The sequence below is a fragment of the Symphalangus syndactylus genome, chromosome 1 (genome assembly GCF_028878055.3).
Source record: "Symphalangus syndactylus isolate Jambi chromosome 1, NHGRI_mSymSyn1-v2.1_pri, whole genome shotgun sequence".
Taxonomy (NCBI): Eukaryota; Metazoa; Chordata; class Mammalia; order Primates; family Hylobatidae; genus Symphalangus; species Symphalangus syndactylus.
The window spans coordinates 75,521,293-75,543,396 of record NC_072423.2 but is presented as its reverse complement, the minus strand read 5'-3'; the positions used below and the strand labels follow the sequence as shown (position 1 = coordinate 75,543,396).

The 22,104-nt window shown below is 41.1% G+C and overlaps 1 protein-coding gene across 11 annotated transcripts in view; it reads left to right on the top strand.

Moving 5' to 3' along the window:
- PPP4R1 (protein phosphatase 4 regulatory subunit 1) overlaps positions 1-21,862 on the top strand; it is a 72,037-nt gene extending 50,175 nt beyond the window's left edge. For all 11 annotated transcript variants that reach the window (XM_063641061.1, XM_063641058.1, XM_063641079.1 and 8 more), the window contains 9 exons: positions 5,006-5,178; positions 6,478-6,573; positions 8,898-9,083; positions 11,037-11,198; positions 15,001-15,101; positions 18,010-18,130; positions 18,223-18,357; positions 19,077-19,218; positions 20,759-21,862. In XM_063641061.1, coding sequence (XP_063497131.1) covers positions 5,006-5,178; positions 6,478-6,573; positions 8,898-9,083; positions 11,037-11,198; positions 15,001-15,101; positions 18,010-18,130; positions 18,223-18,357; positions 19,077-19,218; positions 20,759-20,922 — 1,280 coding nt within the window. In that variant the 3' untranslated portion in view covers positions 20,923-21,862. The remainder of the gene's footprint in view (positions 1-5,005; positions 5,179-6,477; positions 6,574-8,897; positions 9,084-11,036; positions 11,199-15,000; positions 15,102-18,009; positions 18,131-18,222; positions 18,358-19,076; positions 19,219-20,758) is intronic.
- Positions 21,863-22,104: the final 242 nt, after the last annotated feature.

Sequence of the window (22,104 nt, the reverse complement as noted above, 5' to 3'; positions counted from 1 at the left end):
TGAAAAAACTGCTCTAAATTTTTCTTTCAGCAAATAAATGAAAAGAAATATGCATAGGTTGCTTTTTAAAAATACTTACATGTACATACATACAAGTTTCTTGATATGACTTTGTGTTTCAGAAGATATCTAATACTCTTTGTACTGTAAATTTACTAGCTGCAATTGAGAGACTTCAATACAAATAACAGGCATACCTTGGAGATACTGCTGGTTCAGTTCCAAACCACTGCAAAAAAGCAAATATTGCAATAGAATCACACAAATTTGTGGTTTTCCAGTGCATAAAACCACAAGTGCAGTGGCTTGCACCTATAATCCCAGCTACCTGGGAGGCTGAAGCAGAAGGATAGCTTAAGGCCAAGAGTTTGAGACCAGTTTGGGCAACATAGCAAGACCCCCATCTCTAAAAAGATTTTGAATAGTAGCTGGGCATGGTTGCACACTCCTGTAGTCCCAGCCACTCTAAAGGCTGAGGTGGGAGAATTGAGCCTAGGAGTTTAAGGTTTCAGTAGCTATGATTGCACTACTACACTCCAGCCTGGGTGAGAGAGTAAGACCCGGTCTCAGAATTTTATAAAAGTTGTGTTTATACTATACTGTAGTAAGCATGTGATAGCATTTTGTCTAAAAAAGAAATGCACATACCTTCATTGAAAATATACTAAAAAATGCTGATCATCATCTGAGCTTTACACAAGTTGTAGTCTCATTGCTGGTGGATGGTCTTGCTTCAGTGTTGCTGGCTGCTGACTGGTCAGGGCAGTGGTTGCTGAAGCCTGGGGTGGCTGTCGCAATTTCTGAAAATAAAACAGCGTGGAAGCTTGCTGTGTCAGTTGACTCTTCCTTTCATGAAAGATGTATCCATAGCTAGCAATGGTGTTTGTTAGCATATTACCTGCAGGAGACATCTTTAAAAATTAGAGTCAGTCTTCTCGAACACCACCACTGCTTTATCAATAGGTTTGTGTAATATTCTAGATCTTTTGTTGTCATTTCAACAGTGTTCACAGCATCATCACTAGGAGGAGATTCCATCTCGAGAAACCACTTTCTTTGCTCATCCTAAGAGGCATTTGTTCAAGTTTGGTCAGGAGAGCCGGATATAGTGACCATGTGCCTGTAATCCCAGCTGAGGACAGGAGGATTGCTTGAGACCGGAGTTCAAGGCTGTAGTGGTTATGATTGTGCCTACAAATAGCCACTATACTCCAGCCTGGACAACATAACAAGACTCCGTCTCTAAAATTAAAACAACAGAAAACGTTTGATTATGAGATTGTAGCATTTCAGTCACATTTTCAAGCTCCACTCCTAATTTTAGTTCTCTTGCTATTTTTACCCTACCTACAGTTACTTCCTCCACTGAAGTCTTGAACCCTTCAGTCATTTATGAGAGTTGAAATTACCTTCTTCCATACTCCTTTTATTGTGGATATTTTGACCTCCTCCTGTGAATCATGAATGTTCCTAATGGCATCTGGAGTGGTGAATCCTTTCCAGAAGGTTTTCAGTTTACTTTGTCCAGGTCCATCAGAGAAATCACTATTTATGGCAGCTATAACTTTACAGAATGTATTCCTGACGTAATAAGACTTGAAAGTTGAAATTACTCCTTGCCTTGGGCTGCGGAATGGGTATTGTGTTCACAGGCATGAAAACAACACTGTCTCCTGGTACACCTCTGTCAGAGCTCTTGGGTGACCAGGTGTATTGTCAGTGAGCAGTAATAATTTGAAAGGAATATTTTTCTAAGCGATAGGTCTCAACAGTGGGCTTAAAATACTCGGTAAACTTTGCTGTAAATAGATCTGCTCTCATCCAGGCTTTACTTTTCCAGTGACAGAGCACAGGCAGAGTAGATTTAGCCTAATTCTTAAGGGCCCCAGGATTTTTGGAATAGTAAATGAGCATTGGTTTTAACTTTTGTGTGTGTGTGTGTGACAGCATCTCACTCCGTCACCCAGGCTGGAGTGCAGTGGTGCAATCTCAACTCGCTGCAACCTCTGTCTCCCAAGTTCAAGCGATTCTCCTGCCTCAGCCTCCCGAGTAGCTGGGACTACAGGCATGTACCACCATGCCTGGTTAATTTTTTTTTTGTTTAATGGGGTTTCACCATGCTGGCCGGGCTGGTCTCGCACTCTTGACCTCAGGTAATCTACCCACCTCAGCCTCCCAAAGTGCTGGGATTACAGGCGTGAGCCACCACTCCTGGCCTGGTTTTAACTTAAAGTCACCAGCCACATTAGTCCGTAGCAAGAGTCACCCTGGCCTTCGGAGCTTTGAAGCCAGGCATGGACTTCTCTTTAGCTAGGAAAGTTCTAGATGGCATCTTCTTCCAATAGAAGACTGTTTTATCTATGTTGAAAATCTGGGCAGGGCGCGGTGGCTCACGCCTGTAATCCCACAACTTTGGGAGGCCAAGGTGGGTGGATCATCTGAGGTCAGGAGTTTGGGACCAGCCTGGCCAACATGGTGAAACCCTGTCTCTACTAATAATACAAAAATTAGCTGGGCATGGTGGTGCATGCCTGTAATTCCAGCTACTAGGGAGACTGAGGCAGGAGAATTGCTAGAACCCGGGAGGCAGGGGTTGCAGTGAGCCAAGGTTGTGCCACTGTATTCCAGCCTGGGTGACAGAGCAAGACTTGCATCTCAAAAAAAAAAAAAAAAAATCTGTTGTTTGGTGTAGCTACCTTAGTGGCTTAAGTAATCTTAGCTAGATCTTCTGAATAACTTGCTGCAGCTTTACCTAAGCACTGGCTGCTTCACCTTGCACTTCTATGTTATGGAGATGGCTCCATTCCTTAAACCTCATGAACCAACCTCTGCTAGCTTTCAGCTTTTCTTCTCAGCTTCCTAACCTCTGTCAGCCTTTACAGAATTGAAGCCAGTTAGGGCCTTGCTCTGAGTTAGACTTTGGCTCAAGAGAATGTTGTGGCTAGTTTGATTTCTGTCCAGACCACTCAGACTTTCTGCATATCAGCAATAATGTTGTTGTTCCTGCTTCTTTGTGTGTTCACTGGAGTAGCACTTTGAATGTCCTTCAAGAACTTTTCCATCTGCATTTATAACTTGGCTAACTGGCACAAGTGGCCTAGCTTTTGGACTTTCTTGGCTTTTGACATGCCCTCCTCACTAAGCTTAATCATTTCTAGCTTTGGATTTAAAGTGAGAGACATGTTAATTCTTCCTTTCACTTGAACTCTTAGGGGCTACTGTTGGGTTATTGATTGGCCCAATTTTAATACTGTTGAGTCTCAGGGAATAGGGAGACAGGAGAGAGATGGGTAAAGAAAGTCGGTAGAGCTGTAAGAACACACATTTATCATTGAAGTTTGCCGTCTTGTATGGCTAGTTAGCAGCTCCCAAAACAATTACAATAGTAATATCAAAGATCACTGATCACAGATCACCATAGTGGATATAACAATAATGAAAAAGATTGAAATAGTACAAGAATTACCAACATGCAATACAGAGGCAGAGCGTAAACACATGCTATTGGAAAAATAGCACCAATAGACTTGCTAAATGTAAGCTTGCCACAGACCTTTAGTTTATAAAAAGTACAGTTATCACTCCCAGCATGGTGGTGTGTGCCTGTAGTCCCAGCCACTCAGGAGGCTGAGGCAGAAGGATTGCTTGAGCCCAGGGGTTCAGTACTTCAGTGAGCTATGATCATGCCTTATGAATAGCTTTCTGCAAGTAACTCCAGCCTGGGCAAAATAGTGGGACCTCACCTCTTCAAAGAAAAAAAAAAAAGCAAAAGTGTAGTATCTACAAAGTGCAATAAAACAAGGTATGCCTGCACTTTCCAGGGAACAGAATAGATGGGGGATGATACACACGCACACACCATGCACTTTATATGGGACAAAACATTTTAACCTTTCTTTCTTGTACAGTCTATTTTGAGTACTGTTTTGGTTTGGCTTGGGAGTGATCCCAAAAGGGAGTGGCTGAAGTGATTAAAAGGGTTGGTGAAAATTGCAGCCGAAATTCTGAAGATAATGAAAATATTCCACTACAACTTTTTGTGAGTGAATACGTTCAATTTTCTTAAGTTAGCAAGTAATGACCTAATAGACTAGAACCTCATCCTGTATGTTGCTTGCATGTCTATTGTCAGGCACTTAATATACTTAGATGAGAAATTTTATAAATGCTGCAGCATAATAGATTATCTTAAAATAGTTACTGATTGTTTTGTTTAAAATGTTTGAATTTAAAATGTTCACATTTTGAACATCCAAGTGGATTGTTACTTGGAATAAATGCTAAGCAATGTTTTTTGCTAAATTCCTGATTTATTTGGGGAGCAGGAAGAATGCCTTATCTTAATTTTGAATCACCTTTGTAAGCAAGGTGCAACCCAAAATATAGGCAATGCTAGTTGCCAGATTTTTGAACCACTGCCTGGTAAGTTGTCCTTTTGGTTTGCTGCAAGCAAGGCAGTGCTCATTTGGGATTGTTGTGTTTGGGAGAAGATGCAATTCTCATTTTCAAAAAGAATTAGAGAAAAATAAGCAGTAAAAGATATGAGATGTTTAAATGTAACTGTGACAAGAATCTTTGTAATTACCATTGTTTTATGTTGGCAGGGTTTGTGTGACTGCTCTTCTGCTAAAATAGCTTAGTAAGTAAGACTTGTTAGTTTGATTCATGCACTACCAAAACCTAGTTAACTTTTACTGAAATTGACTCCTTTTAATCAGCTGGAGGCGGCTCCAGCAACTAGATAGCATTTCTCTTTTCATACTAACGCAGAATAATGTACAGTAGCAGATAAACATTTTTAATCTCATGAAAGCATATTAGTTTTCTACTTTTTCTCTTGAAGGACTAATGATTTACCACAGTAGAAATTTTTTTCCAGCTTTTTGATTGCAGTGTCAAAAAAGTATATATTTCATTGAAAACTTACAATGCAAATGGAGAACAGCCTTGTAAGAATATTGCAATTGTGTTTCTCACTTTGTCCATTTCCTTATTTTGCCTGTAGCACAAGTGGAAGTGCTGTCCGCTGCACTACGTGCTTCCAGCCTGGATGTGCATGAAGAGACCATCAATATAGAAAAGAGAAGTGATTTGCAAGATGAACTGGATATAAATGAGCTACCAAATTGTAAAATAAATCAAGAAGATTCTGTGCCTTTAATCAGCAATGCTGTTGAGGTAACAAACTCAGTAAAGTGTTTACCAAGTGAGAGTAGTTTGAATCAGAAGTCTTTCATTGGGGAATAGTTGTAGCTAATCACTTTTAGTGTGTATGTTCTGTTCGTTGCTGATTTTTTAGCTCTTCGTTTTGCATAAAGTAATTGTTTTCATCACATCCTGTCCTCGTGACATTAGTGTCATATGAAATGCCTGGAAAAGTAAATCCCACTTCTGTCTATATGACCATTTAGTAGACTCAATGTTAATGTAGCTCACTGCAGTGAAATAGTCTTACTGGAAACAAAGCCCTTTATCAAGAATAATTAACTCTTCCCTTTTCTTTTTGGAGAGGTGCTTTGTTTCTGATCGGACCATTTCACTGCAGCAAGCAACACAGTATTCTGAGCAGAAGATCGGGACTTGAGGCCATGTTGCGGAGGGCCAGTGACATTATCTGGACTCTGGAGTGTGAGGGTGGGTACTGATCCTAGCATCATCTTCACTGTGTACTTGTAGCTGTTCTCTATGATCCTTCCCTAATTTCCTGCTGCATCTCCATCAAGCCAGCATTATTTGGTATCAGTGCTACTTAGCCGTTGTTTATATAAATGGGGAGAAGGAATGCACCACCGATTGCCAGAATCGCATGGTCACAGATCATAGTGGCTTGAATGAGAAGCTCAGGAAAGAGTACCTGCACACACTGGGGATGGCAAGAGGGTTCTTAGAGCTTTAGTGCATTTCTGTTTTGATTTCTGTTAGATGGCATGTGGTATAGTTAGAAATCTGTATAATACCACTGCTTTGGATTGAAGCCCTGACTATTTATTGGAGATTTGAATAGTATTAATATATCTGCATTTTAGAAGGTGTTTATGTTGTTGTTGTTACTGTTTTTGGCTGTTAACATATATATAATTTGTGAAATTAGATATTAACAGCCAAGAATAGAAATAGAAGAAAAACTGCATATGACACTCCATGGTCTCTAAAACAATGGAACAAAAGAATCCTCTCAGTACTATTTCATAAATAAGCTAATTTGAGCTGTTTGGACCATTTCAAAACTACTTTCAAATATTGTTTTTAATTACTCTCATTTTTCTGGAATTGGTTTTCATACATTTGAAAACCTATTCAGCAAATTAGATTTAAAGTAGGGAAGGTTCTTAGGTATGTTTATAAGCTTTTAAAAACATGAGGAATTTATATGTTTATTACTTTTGGCAGTCTTGAAAGGTAAGTAACTTAGTAAGATAGCTTAAATGAAGATGTACAGACAGGACAGCTCTTTAAGTAGTTATTTTTTCCTAACAGAATATGGACTCCACTCTTCCCTATATTCACAACGATTCAGACTTGAGCAACAATAGCAGTTTTAGCCCTGATGAGGAAAGGAGAACTAAAATACAAGTAAGTGACCAAAAAATGTGTTCTTTTGTGGGTGTGTTCCTAATTCCTCTTTTAGAGCCCATTTCTGACCTAATTTGCCCCTTCTTTATGATGAGTGTTCTAAAAATTATGACTAGTGTGTCATATTTTCCATAAGGAAATTGAAATAGTAGAGAGAGGAACATGGAAGCACAAATCTTCCCTTTCCTACCTCTGTGATCCCATTCTTCATTCAGAGTGACCACGATCACACACCATATCTTCCTTCATGTATTTTCATGGGCACATAAACATACAAATGTGCCTCTTTTTATCATTGAAGACAGCTGTGGTCATCCCATCCTACCTAGGTATTTCCTCTTGTTCACCTAATTATAAAATACAGCTCGATTTCAGAGATGAAAATATGAAAAAATATGAAAATTTTAAAGTGCCGTCAGTAACAAGCTGCAGGGAAACTGCTCACAGAATCATTGAAATGTGGTAGCTGTGCCTTGCCTTGCTCTTTTCTTTTCTCTTCTAACAATCTGACCTGGTGACCTCTCCTTTAAGCACACCAGGACTCCTTCACCTTCGCAGCAGCACAGCACAGTGTCCATGCCACACCCATGGTCTCCATTGTAAGAAGGCACTATGGGAGATGCTACTCGTTGTAGTTTCACTTTGATGCTATAAGCAGTGCTACATTCACCATGACTGTCTATACGTGTTGTTTGCTTCTATGACTTTATTATTATTATTATTATTATTAGAGATGGAGTCTCTGTCACCCAGGCTAGTGGCACCATCTCGGCTTACTGCAGCCTCCGCCTCCTGGGTTCAAGCAATTCTTCTGCCTCAGCCTCCCAAGTAGCTGGGACTACAGTTGCGAGCCACCATGCCCAGCTAATTTTTTGTGTTTTTAGTAGAGACAGTGTTTCACCATGTTGGCCAGGCTGATCACGAACTCCTGACCTCAAGTGATCCGCCCACCTCGGCCTCCCAAAGTGCTGTGATTACAGGCATGAGCCACCGTGCCCAGCCTTAGGACTATATTATTATCGTTAGAAGTAGATTTCCCGGATCAAATGATATATTTATTTTGTTGTTGTTGTTGTTAGCGATGGGGTCTCAGCTCTGTCACCCAGGCTGGAGTGCAGTGGCGAGATCAGAGCTGACTGCAGCCTCGAACTCCTGGGCTCAAGCAATCGATCCTTCTGCCTCAGCCCCCCAAGTAGCTGGGACTACAGATGCACACCACCACATCTAGCCAATTTTTATTTTATTTATTAAAAATGAAATCAGTATTCAAAACAATAGTGTTTTGAAACATGCTTTTCCCCACTTAAGACATTTTCAGTATTTCAAATCTCATTTTAATGAGTTTATTTCCATTTTCATTTTGTGTATATGGGTAATTCGTTTATGTAGCTCAAAATTCAAGATACTTAAAAGGCATTCAGTGACATTGCCTTCTCAGTTTTTCTTCTCCACTCATCCATTTTGCTTCCTGAGATACAACCAGTTTTACCTTTATTTTATATCCTTCCACAGCTATATTATACACACCTAAGCAAGATTGCAAATATGTTCTTCTTTTCCTCGCATATATACAAATAATTAGACATGTCCACTTCAATTTTGTATAAATAATTGCTTAAAATTTCATCTAAAGAAGACAAGTTTTTATTTTTGTTTTGAGACAGAGTCTCACTCTATCACCCAGGCTGGAGTACGGTGGTGCTATCACGGCTCACTGCAGCTTCCACCTCCCTGGGCTCAAGTGATCATCCCACCTCAGCTTCCCGAGTATCTGGAACTACAGGTGTGAGCCACCATACCTGGCTGATTTTTTAATTTTTTGTAGAGATGGGGTTTCACCATGTTGCCCAGGCTGGGCTGAAGTGATCCACCCTCCTTGGCTTCTCAAAGTGCTGGGATTACAGGTGTGAGCCACTGTGCCTGGCTGGTTTTTGTTTTTTTAATGAACATGTTGCAAATCATGGAGAGCACCTGTTACTCTGCATTTGCTGGGTTATAACAAACATTGTCATCTCTGCCTACATTTAAAGGTGCTGGTGTTATTTTAATATGTCTTTTCAATTTAGTAATTCTAATTTTCCTTTGAGCTGAGATGTTATTCATTGTTCTCCCAGAGTTGCTTTTGTTCGTATATGTTTCCCTTAGCATGTTTTTCGTATCTCTTAGTTATTAGATACCTGAAAATTTGACATTGGTTTTTCTCAACTATTTGAGATGCTATGTTAAAATGTATATATTTAAAAATAATTTTGCCCAATTTATGTCTAAACTGCTCAAAATGCATCTCAGCTGCTCAGTCACTGTGGTTTCTCTTTCTCCATTAGGATGTTGTACCTCAGGCGTTGTTAGATCAGTATTTATCTATGACTGACCCTTCTCGTGCACAGACGGTTGACACTGAAATTGCTAAGCACTGTGCATATAGCCTTCCCGGTGTGGCCTTGACACTCGGAAGACAGAATTGGCACTGCCTGAGAGAGACGTATGAGACTCTGGCCTCAGACATGCAGGTGAGTAAAGCAGTTAAGGAATTAGCAGAACGTGCATGTGGAAGGCACAGTGCTTTGCTTTTTGTAACCTAAAGAATTTCTGTTCGTGTTCTAGCATGTTCTTAGTGTTATAGGAAATTGTGTATGGAAGAGCTTAAGAGTAATAACAGAGCATGTTCTTTTTGCAATGTCAGAGTCCCACAATTTGGCTTCTTCATTTTTATCTAAAGCATTAGAAATTGTTATCACATTCAACATGCCTACATTCCTAACTTAAATGTATTATTATCTAGAGTTTATCTGTAAATTAATTGTTTAGAATATAGGATTTAATTTTTCACCTAGAAATAGTGTTATAAATGCTTATTTGATTTTCACACTAGATCTCAAAATATTTGTTTAAACTGTAGTAGAACTATAGTATTACTAGCGAGTGTGAAGTTCTGGGCCCTGCATGCCTTGAGCATTGCAGTACAGACCGGAGAAGTTCCGTGGCTCTTGCTGCCTCCTCATCCCCACACACCACCCCCAACCCCTTTCAACAGAACACACAAGGTAAACCCTTGCTTCACGTCATTTTGTCTGGACATCTCTGACTTTCGTGTGACGTCTTCCCAGGCTTGATGACCTAACCTCCCCTGCCAGGGCTGATTTCTGTATAAACAAAGTTTGCCCCTCTTTGAACACACCCGTTCCTTCAGTGAAGTTGATCTCTCAGTTATAAAAAAAAAAAAAAAAAAGCAGTCTGCTTAGGCTAATTTGTACTGAAATGTGATGACTTTTCCTTAAACTTCTTAGTAATTGTATTTTTCAAGGAATCAGTGCTGTTGACTCAGCAAGTTATAAGTTGGAAGTAATCTTGATAGGTCAGATTCCTCCTTTGACCTATGAGGTTAGGAAAGCTGGGCCCAGGAGAAGTGAATTTATCCTTAACCAGGACCCAGAAGAAGTGAATTTATCTGTGTTCATACACTTCTTAAGTGCTGCATCTAGTCATGGAACCACAAAGGCCCAATTTCCATAGAGTGCTTTGTCCTGTGTATTCGTGTTTTCAGTCTTTATTCTACAGAACTATAGGGTTCCTGTGGGATGTATCTTTCGGGGCACCTGGGTGACTCTGATGGCTCAGAATCTGGATGGACAGTTTCTTCTCTCTGCTGTCCCCCTCTTCCATCAGAACATCTCTGCCTTCATCTGTTTTATACGTTTAACTTGGGCGTAAAATTTTATTTCAAGAGTGGATTCTGGGGGGAAGGGAAAGGAAATAAAATGTTTGCTCTAAACTGTTTCTCTTTAGGTAAAATTTTAAGTTACTATGTAAAAATTTTATAATTAAGGAAACATGGAGAAAAGGACGTTTTTAACTTAAAATTATTATAAATGCAACACATTTCTGTTGAGGGTTTCTTTTCCAAGGCTGTTTGCAGATTTCCCTAGTCTTATATTTCTTAAATTGCTAATTCCTTAAAAACAAATTTTATTGTTCTGTTTTGTTTTTCTTAATCCAAAGTTTAGATATACAGGAGTCTGAAGGGGAACAGTAAACCGGGGAGGGTGCTAGAGAGCCTTTGGTCCATGTGCAGCCTCAGTACATCAGCATGTTCTAGCATGTACTTAGTGTTATAGGAAATTATGTATGGAAGAGCTTAAGAGTAATAACAGAGTATGTTCTTTTTGCACTGTCAGAGTCAGGGTCTGAGTTCAGAGAGCTACAAAAACTTAATGATTTCTAAGCATTTTTTTCTTCATAAATGAAAGGAAGATAACACATACTAGGCAGGGATTTAAAATTTTTCTGTTATACTTTTCGATGCATAATTTAGGCATTTAAAGTTAGTATCTGTTATTATTTATTCTGATTTAATTTTTTGAGGTTAGTAACATTCATATATAAATTAGCCTTTGTATATTACTTAATGGTTAAAATACTGAGTACTTTGTGGTTAGCTTACTAATGTGTTTTCATTTCTGCAGTGGAAAGTTCGACGAACTCTAGCATTCTCCATCCACGAGCTTGCAGTTATTCTTGGAGATCAGTTGACAGCTGCAGATCTGGTTCCAATTTTTAATGGATTTTTAAAAGACCTCGATGAAGTCAGGATAGGTGTCCTTAAACACTTGCATGATTTTCTGAAGGTAACTTTTAAATTATTTTGCATAAAAACACAACAGAATTCTGCTGTAATCTAAATCTTTATCTTCTGCTATCACCAAGAGAGGTTTCCGTGTTTCTATGTAAGAAAATAAGTTGATGTTAAGATGTGACTTAAAAAAGAAATAGTCCCATAATTATACTTTCACTTTTAAAACAGTATTAGATGATAGTTTACGGACATTTGTACGTTTTTGTTTTTCAAAATTATCGAATGAAATGTATGTTAAAAAAAATCATTAGCTGCAGTCATCCCTCAGTATATGCAGGAGGATTGGTTCCAGGTCCCCCATGCACACCCAAATCCATGTAGTACTCCAGTCCTGTGAAACCTGCGTATAGGAAAAGTCTGCCCTCCGTGTGCTCCAGTTTCACATCCAGGAATACCGTATTTTCAGTCCTCATTTGATTGGGACAAACAATTCAAGTATAAGTGGACCCATGCAGTTCAAACCCCTGTTGTTGAAGGTCAACTGTGTATTAAGTTTGGAGGCTTTGTGTGGTATTTCAGGTGTCTTGAGAATTTACCTTCAGCCCTCACTACTTTGATATAGGAGCTGTGGTCTCCAAAGTGAATAGCCCTGATTTTTTACAGATTGTTTACTCCTGGAGTACTGTTGTTGTTTTTAGACTTTAGCCTTGAAATTGACTCTGATAATTCTAAGGCTTGAGTGATAGAAGTAATCGTAGTCCTCCCTTTTAAAAAACATTGAGGCTGGACACGGTGGCTCACGCCTGTAATCCCAGCACTTTGGAAGGCTGAGGCAGGCAGATCACTTGAGGTCAGGAGGTCGAGACCAGCCTGGCCAACGTGGTGAAACCCTGTCTTTACTAAAATACAAAAACTTAGCTGGGCGTGGTGGTGGGCACCGGTAGTCTCAGCCACTCAGGAGGCTGAGGCAGGAGGATCGCTTGAGCCCAGGAGGTGGAGGTTGCAGTGAGCCAAGATCATGCCACTGCACTCCAGCCTGGGGGACAGAGCAAGACTCCATCTCAAAAAAGTAAAAAACAAAAACATTGAGACCATTTTATATTTTATGTAGATCATATTCGGAGTCTCGCTCTGTCACAAAGCTGGAGTGCAGTGGCATGATCTTGGCTCACTGCAACCTCCGCCTCCCAGGTTCAAGCAATTCTCCTGCCTCAGCCTCCCGAGTAGCTGGGACTACAGGTCCGTGCCACTATGCCCGGCTGATTTTTTTTGTGTGTGCTTTTTTGTTTGTTTGTTTGTTTTTAGTAGAGATGGTGTTTCACTGTGTTAGCCAGGATGGTCTTGATCTCCTGATCTTGTGATCCACCCGCCTCAGCCTCCCAAAGTGCTGGAATTACAGGTGTGAGCCACCACGCCTGGCATGAAATTTTTCTGATTGTCGCAGTATTGTCCTTTATAGTTTTTCTCCACTCAATTTTGAATCCCTTAAAGTGCATATTAAATTTAAATGTTATCTTTCCTTAGTCCTCTTAAATCTAGGTGTCACTGGCATTTTTGAGGAGTTGTTTTACAGAATTACCAGTTGTTTTACAGAATTACCCTCAATTTGAATTTACACAATTTGATTCTGGTTAAGCGGGGTTTTTTTGCAGACATGTTAACCTATGTAGGTTGTCATGTATTTTTCTGAATGTGTCACACCAGCGCTAATGTGGTGTTGGCTCTTCCCATCATTGGTGACGAGAAGGCTGACAACTCCATTATAAAATGACCTTTTACCTTTTGTGGTTAATAGAGAATTGGTGAGGTGATACTTTAGAACTCTGAATATTTTTTCTCTAGAGTCCTTTGCCAGTGCTCTCATATCCAGGCATCTATACATGGTTCTTACCTAAATCAGTTAACTATGTTGGTTGTGAAAGAGTGATTTTCTATTTTCATAATTCTTTCTGTTTTTTTTAAATTAATTAACTTACTTATTTTGAGACAGGGTCTCACTCTGTTGCCCAGGCTGGAGTGTAATGATGCAATCATGGCTCACTGCAGCCTCCGCCTTTCCCAGCTCAGATGATCCTCCCACCTCTGCCTCCTGAGTAGCTGGGTCCACAGGCACACCACCACGCCCAGCTGAGTTTTGTATTTTTTGTAGGGACAGGGTTTCACTATGTTGCCCACGCTGGTCTTGCACTCCTGGGTTCAAGTGATCTGCCCCGCCTTAGCCTCCCAAAGTTCTGGGATTACAGGTGTGAGCCACTACGTTTGGCCATTCCTTCTGTTTTTATTAAGTAACATTCCCGTGTAAAAATAACCTGTGCCTTCTCTCTTTCCCCGGTTTCGAAAGTTATTTTAGTATTAGTGTGGACTCTAGGATTTTAAAAATTCAACATAATGGAATCCATTTCTGTCATTTGTTTTGAGCATCAAATTTGACTAGTGGGGACCCCTTCAAGCTGCCTCTTGTGTCCTTTGATTTGTCCTTTTATTTTTAAGTGCATCAGTACTTTCAGTTTCAACTTTCCCTTTCCCTGTCCCAGCCTGGAGTCAGCTATTTCTCCAAGGAACTGTGGTCCTTTTTAGTGGAGAATGGTCCTTAGAAACCGAGATCCAGGCACTGGAAGTGCTCATTGCTCCTGGCCTGTCATTTCTTTTAGGTCTTTTCAGGAGATAGTAGCTAGGAGGTGTGTTGCTTTTTTTTTTTTTTTTTTTTTTATTAAATTACTAACTTCATATTGTTATGAACTACTTCCAATTCAATACCGTTTTCTCTCTTCACTTTATATATTTTTTTCTTTTTACTCTTGGTAAAAAGTCTGTTCTTAACAACATTAATGTATAATATTTAGTTGTGGCTGGGCGCGGTGGCTTACACCTGTAATCCCAGCACTTTGGGAGGCCAAGGCAAGCGTATCACCTGAGGTCAGGAGATCGAGACTACCCTGGCTAACACGGTGAAACCCCGTCTCTACTAAAGAAACAAAAAATTGGCCAGGCGTGGTGGCACGTGCCTCTAGTCCCAGCTACTCGGAAGGTCGAGGCAGGAGAATCGCTTGAACCTGGGAGGCGGAGGTTGCAGTGAGCCGAGATCGCACCACTGCAGTACTCCAGCCTGGATGACAGAGTGAGACTCTGTCTCAAAAAAAAACAAAAAAAGTTAGTTGTTTGCTCAGTTCCACAACATAAATGAAATAGTTTCAGAATTACTCCACCAATAATAATTCCCACATCAAATCAACTACATAATATTCAGGACTTCCTAGCACATTCTGTCCTTAGAATGCCCTGTGAAGATGTATGGTCAAAGTAGTCAGTTCACACTTGGCTTTTTTCCGTGTGTGATTGTTTTCCATCTGATGCACAGTTAGGTTGGTTTGCTTCCATTTATAAACTTACCTTTAAATATTTATAGAGCAGCTATTGGGATACATTTATTTTTTTCTCTCAACAAATACTGAATGCCTACTCTGTGCTGTCACAGTGCCACACGCAGGGCTTACACACATAGTTAAGATCATAATTACTGCCTTCAGCGGGGCCATGGCAACAAGGATGTCATATGAATAAAGGGGGCAAGTCCTGTAATCAGGCTGTGCCTGGAGTACTGTGGGGTTTAGTGTGGCTCATTGATAGGCACAAGGAACAAAGATTTCCAGACAAGTTGGTGATTCCTGAAGGCAAATGGAATTATTCAGGGAAAAATAAACTTAATACCAAATTTTAAAACACTTAAATACAGCTACTACGTTTCCTCTTCAGAAGAACTAACCATATTGCTTACAGTCTGTTTTTAAGCACTCTAATAAAAGAAATAATGTCTGTACCTTGTCCTGGTAAATATTTTTATTTTGTTACTTTAGCTTCTTCATATTGACAAAAGAAGAGAATATCTTTATCAACTTCAGGAGTTTTTGGTGACAGATAATAGTAGAAATTGGCGGTTTCGAGCTGAACTGGCTGAGTAAGTTCTAACAGTTTATTAGATTATGTTTTGGAGGGGTATATATTTACTTCATTTTTACATTTTCTCAGTTTCTTCATTACTTTGTGTAGATCCAAGTTTCTATGTGGTATTCTAGCCCTTTAACGCTTCCTGTAATACATGTCTTACTGTCAGTGAATTTCCTCAGCTTTTTTTTTCTTGAAAATGTCTTTAGTTCATCTTTATATTCTTTTTATCATGGTGAAATACACATAGCCAAATTTGCTGTTGATGACATTTAGTACATTCACAGTGTCGTGGAACCATTCCCTGTCTCTAGTTCTAAAATGTTAACCTCCGGAAAAGAAAAACCCATGCCCAATAAGCATCTACTATCTATGGATTTGCCTGTTGTGGACATTTCATGCAAGTGGAGTCATATAATATAGGGCCTTTTGTGCTTGGTTTCTTCATCTAACAATGTTTTTAGTTGTCCTCCATATTGTATCCTCTAGCTGAACTTGCCTTCCTTTTTGTGGTTGAGTAATATTCCATTGTATGGATATACCACATTTCGTTTAGTGCATTCATCTGTTGAGGAACATTTGGGTTGGGTGTGTGGTCTTTTGTGAATAGTGCTGCTAGGAACGTTTATGTACAAGATTTAATATTTGAAATCTGTTTTCAGTTCTTTTGAGGTGGATTTGCAAGGCCATATGGTAATTCTGTGTTTAATTTCTTGAGGAACTGCCAAACTTTTCCACAACAGCTATACCATTTTACATTCCCATCAGCAATGTATGGGAGTTCCAGTTTCTCTGTGTCCTTACTAACACCTATTTTTCTACTAAATTTTAAAAATATTTCTAATTGGCCAAATAATAATTGTGCATATTTAGGAGGTATGTAATGATGTTGCAGTACATATTGGATTAGTCAGATAAGGGCAGTTAGCATATCCATCACTCGCTTATCATTTATAGCTGTTCTGATGGGCGTGGAACAGCACCTCATTGTGGTATGATTTGCATTTCCCTAATGACTAATGATGTTGAACACTTTTCCATAAGTCTGTCAACCATTTGTATATATTTTGTGGAGAAATGTCTATCCAAGTCTGTTGCACATTTTTAAATTGGGTTGTTTATCTTAAGTTGTGTTGTTGAGTTCTTTATATATTCTAGATTATAGACCTCACCTGCATTTTCGAATGATGTCTTTGCTGAGTATGGAATGTGGAGCGACAGTTTGTCTTTCAGTATATTAAAGATGCCACTCCATTGAGTTCTGGCTTGCCCACTTCTGACTCAAAATGCACGCCTCCTCTTCTGCCATGTAGTGCTGGGGTGTGAGTCCATCTAGTCAGGATCAAGCTGGGTTTGCGTTTTGTCATTGCTGTGGTTACCTTCAGTGTACTTGGGGCTTCAGTTTTTCTCGCTGTGGGCTGCCACTACCATTGCTGTTTGCTGAGGGTGGGAGCTGGAGTACCAGTGGTCTTTTAGTGTGAGTATTCCACCCAGCGTTTAGCAGTACCTGCACCCCTGTGTAATGGGTGGGACCTCCTATCTGTGCTTCGTCTCGGGCAGGACTTCCTGCAGCTCCTCCTGGAATAACGAGCATTAGTTCTCCTCTTCCACAGTTGCAGTATTTTTCTGGGCCCCCAGGGTGGACAGGCTTTGGGGCCCCTCCACCAGCAGGTTAAGCCTTTTGCTTTGCATGAGAAAAGGGCCCCGCAGAGTGCTTGATGATTCATGGCTGTCCGTCAGTTGCTTCTGCCTGCTATGAGACATCTCTCCTGTTTTTCCTGACCGTCTTTCTTGAAGCACCCATGGGAGGCAGGTACCCTGTGGAAGTCAGAAGGTTGCCTGGGAATGTGAGCTCCCTGTGTCGGGCACATCTGGCTTTGAGCCACCCCATGCTCGTGCCAGCCACCATCTGGCCCTGGGCAGCTGGCTACAATTCGAGCTGATTTCTCCTCATCCTGTTACGTGCTTGCAGGTGTCCTGTCCATCCGGGCTCTGCTGAGAGGCAGTTCTCTTTCCCGTCTTGGGAAGTTAGGTTATTTTTGTGCTTTGCAACCCCAGCTCTCTGATGGGCTCAAGAAAAGATCTTGAAGTTCATGTAGCTTTTTCTACTGTAGGGTCAGTGACGTTCTTTGCAGTTTTCTGTATTCTAAGCAGAAACTGATGTCCTATTTGGAATTTTTATTTTTAATTTTGTCAGAAAATAAGTGTATCTCTTTGAGGATGCATATTTGTATACACAGGTGCATTTATCATTGCTACATAATCTATATTCATGTTACAGTTGACTTCCTGCTTATTAGAAATGTTAAATCATCTTGAACATAAAATCTGAAAGGCAGAAGTCTCACATCCAAGGTATTTCTTCAAGGGCATCATTGAAGCTTTCAGGTTAGCCTGGTAGATGTCATGAAAGTCTCAGGGCCCCTCAGATGTGACGGGAAGGTCGCTGGAGGACACCTTCCCTCTGTTATCCCTAGCAAATCCCTTCCAGGAAGGCTTCTCAGAGCCTCGACAGGTACACAACGGACTCCCTCCCTCTGCGGGGACTTCTTACTGAGAAACTTGATTGTAGATGGAAGCTTCTCAGCACATTCCAAACTATGACCATTGGTTAGGGGTGGGCCATGTTCCAGTTGAACATACTAGGAAGTGCTTTGCTCTGTCTCACTCCCCATGGATGCAGAACTCTACAGCTTTTGTTTTCCTTACACTCTAAGGAACTTGAATAACATGTAAGTGCATTTCCAGATATACAGAGACTGGAGGTAACTGTACAGGAGAGGTCTGCTTAATCGCTCCTCTTTGCGTATGTTTGAGACAGGTGCTCAGTAATCCAGTATGCAGATGATTTAAATGGGTAACCTGTTTTCATTTGTCTCGCTGATTTTTAAACATTGTCTTTTTGTAATTCCTTTTTGTAGACAGCTGATTTTACTTCTGGAGTTATATAGTCCCAGGGATGTTTATGACTATTTACGTCCCATTGCTCTGAATCTGTGTGCAGACAAAGTTTCTTCTGTTCGTTGGATTTCCTACAAGTTGGTATGTATTGAACTTTTAAAATTTTAGATCAGCAAACTCTTAAGATCCTAGAATGGAAGCTGTTTCTCACTTCTCCATGCTCACCCTCCCAGGTCAGCGAGATGGTGAAGAAGCTGCACACGGCAACACCACCAACGTTCGGAGTGGACCTCATCAATGAGCTTGTGGAGAACTTTGGCAGATGTCCCAAGTGGTCTGGTCGGCAAGCCTTTGTCTTTGTCTGCCAGGTAAGCGAGGCCCTGGGCTTACCTATTTGTGAGTTTTTCTCCTAGAAGAATGTCTTCTTTAACTTCCTACCTCTCTCTCACTCTCTTCCTTATTCTTAAGGAACAGAACCTTATCGTAGCCTGGCTGTTTATAGGATCATCTGCCCCCATTGTTGGGCATCTGCTAGCCCCTCTCTCCCAGCTAGCCAAGCCCCTCCTTATACTGGCATGCACCACACACACCCCACGTGCCTGCTGTATGTGCATGTTCCACACCACACACCACATGCCTGGTATGTGCGTGTTCTGCTCTATACACATTCAGACGTGTGTGCATATGTACATTTCACAGTGCACATACATGCATGTTCCTCACTGTTCCTCACTGCATATTATATAGGCATACATACACGTACCACGCCACACACATACTGTGCACACATATACCATACCACGGTTCCCACTAGAGGGTGCTCATGTCTGCGACCCAGAGCGCAGGTGTGAAAATGAAAGTGTGAATGAACACTCTAGGTCTACGTAGAGCAGTTTAAAAACTGCGTCTGTCCATGTGGGCAGTTAATTATGTAATTTTTGATTTGAGTTCCCAAGTACCTGGAATTTTGGTTAAAAAGCAGTAACTAAAATTTGTACCTGTGGTCACTCAGAGATTTTGTTAGCCAGTAGTCGAGTTTCTGGCTGCATTGACAGAGAAGCCTAGAGCAGCTGTTTATTTTCCCCAGACTGTCATTGAGGATGACTGCCTTCCCATGGACCAGTTTGCTGTGCATCTGATGCCGCATCTGCTAACCTTAGCAAACGACAGGGTTCCTAATGTGCGAGTGCTGCTTGCAAAGACATTAAGACAAACTCTACTAGAAAAAGGTAGGTAGTGACTCTACTAGAAGAAGTGTGTGAGTAGAGAATGAGGTCTGTGGACTGCGCTGGATCAACAGATATCAAAGCAGAAGTATTGTTTGCTCAGAGAAAATAATCTGGTGGAAGGAGATACTTTAGTTGTTTTGGTGGTTCTCCCAAGAGGGCATGGAAAATGAAAGGGATTTTTTAATTAGCCCTCTACTGTTCTAGTTGGAGTTTGTTTATTGTAAGCATGTATCATTTTTGTCATTTAAAACTTAGTTTTTTTGTTTGCTTGATTTTTTGAGATGGAGTCTCGCCCTGTCACCCAGGCTGCAGTGCAATGGTGCGATCTCAGCTCACTGCAACCTCTGCCTCCCGGGTTCAAGCAATTCTTCTACCTCAGCCTCCCCAGTAGCTGGGATTACAGGTGCCCGCCACCATGCCCAGCTAATTTTTTGTATTTTTAGTAGAGACAGGGTTTCACCATGTTGGCCAGGCTGGTCTCGAACTCCTGACCTCATGTGATCTGCCTGCCTCGGCCTCCCAAAGTGCTGGGATTACAGGCATGACCCACCATGCCTGACCTAAAACTTAGTTTTTAAACTTGGGTATTCTTTCTATGTGCGAACCATTGCCTGGCAGCGTGCCACTTGCAATCTGCAGTATGGGGGCTGGTACCTATGTTTGCTCTCCCTCCTTCTCTTCATTAGGCAAGAGACAGATGCCCCATAGTATTTGTTTTGTTGGAAATTATAATCTCTTCAAGATTAAAGGTGGTTTATTTATTTTAATCGACCCCCCTGCCGCCCGCCGCCCAAAACACCTCATAAATACAGTTGCACGGATAAATGAAGCACAGAAAGAAGTTTGTAGTAGACATCAAAGAATAAGGATAAATGAATATTGCTTTTTTTCTCCTTTTTTTTTTTTTTGTAGTTGGTGTTTGGAAGCGTTTTTCTTTCACTGCTACTTAATAGCTAAGAAGTGTGATGTTTTCATCTATTTATTAATTTAATATTCCTTAGCTGTCATTGAATATCATGAGATTTAGTCTTATAAAAACAAGATAAATCTCATAACTCTTTTTATTCTGGCACTTTTTCTTCCCATAACAAATCAGTTTGGATTACTGTTCATGTTTCAGTGTGGCTTCTATTTGTACTTGTAGAAATACCCAGTTTAGGCTGGGCGCGGTGGCTCACGCTTGTAATCCCAGCACTTTGGGAGGCCGAGGCAGGCGGATCACGAGGTCAGGAGTTCGAGACCACGGTGAAACCCCGTCTCTACTAAAAATACAAAAAACTAGCCAGGCATGGTGGCGGGTGCCTGTAGTCCCAGCTACTCGGAGAGGCTGAGGCAGGAGAATGGCGTGAACCCGGGAGGCGGAGCTTGCAGTGAGCCGAGATTGCGCCACTGCACTCCAGCCTGGGCGACAGAGCGAGACTCCGTCTCAAAAAAAAAAAAAAAGAAATACCCAGTTTGACTGTTTATACTCGTACTTGACGGAACTCTGAAATGTTCCGTTGGACTGGTTTCATCTGTCCTGTGCACGTGTCATTTCCAGACTATTTCTTGGCCTCTGCCAGCTGCCACCAGGAGGCTGTGGAGCAGACCATCATGGCTCTTCAGATGGACCGTGACAGCGACGTCAAGTATTTTGCAAGCATCCACCCTGCCAGTACCAAAATTTCTGAAGATGCCATGAGCACGGCGTCTTCAACCTACTAGAAGGCTTGAATCTCGGTGTCTTTCCTGCTTCCATGAGAGCCAAGGTTCAGTGGGCATTCCCCACGCATGTGACCTGGGATAGCTTTCAGGGGAGGAGAGACCTTCCTCTCCTGCAGACTTCATTGCAGGTGCAAGTTGCCTACACCCAATACCAGGGATTTTAAGAGTCAAGAGAAAGTACAGTAAACACTATTATATTATCTTGGCTTTAAGGGGAAATAATTTCTCAGAGGATTATAATTGTCACCGAAGCCTTAAATCCTTCTGTCTTCCTGACTGAATGAAACTTGAATTGGCAGAGCATTTTCCTTATGGAAAGGATGAGATTCCCAGAGACCTGCATTGCTTTCTCCTGGTTTTATTTAACAATCGACAAATGAAATTCTTACAGCCTGAAGGCAGACGTGTGCCCAGATGTGAAAGAGACCTTCAGTATCAGCCCTAACTCTTCTTTCCCAGGCAAGGACTTGCTGGGCTCTGTGGCCAGCTGTCCAGCCCAGCCCTGTGTGTGAATCGTTTCTGACGTGCAAATGGGAAAGGAGGGGTTTTTTACATCTCCTAAGGGCCTGATGCTAACACAAGTAGAATTGACTTTAACTCTTAAGCGCAGCATATTGCTGTACACATTTACGGAATGGTTGCTGAGTGTCTTTGTCTGATTTTTTCATGCTGGTCATGACCTGAAGGAAATTTATTAGACGTATAATGTATGTCTGGTGTTTTTAACTTGATCATGATCAGCTCTGAGGTGCAACTTCTTCACATACTGTACATACCTGTGACCACTCTTGGGAGTGCTGCAGTCTTCAATCATGCGGTTTAAACAGTTGTGGCACAAGTTCTCTTGTCCAAATAAAATTTATTAATAAGATCTATAGAAATATATACACTTTTGATTGTTTTCTAGATGTCTACCAATAAATGCAATTTGTGACCTGTATTAATGATTTAGTTTAAAGTGGGGGAAACTAGATTAAAATATTTGTCTTTTAACTAGTTTATTAGTTTCTCTGGAATCTGCCTGTGTCCCCGGGGTCGGGTTTTGCTCTTGGCAGCAGCAGGTGCCTCTTGGGTGCTCCTCCTGCTCCTGCCTGCAGCCCTAAGAGCAGGTGGGTGCTGAGTGTCTGGCACATCTCGGACGCCCCCCACTGAAGACAGCAGAGGGGGTTGTCTTGAAGCTCC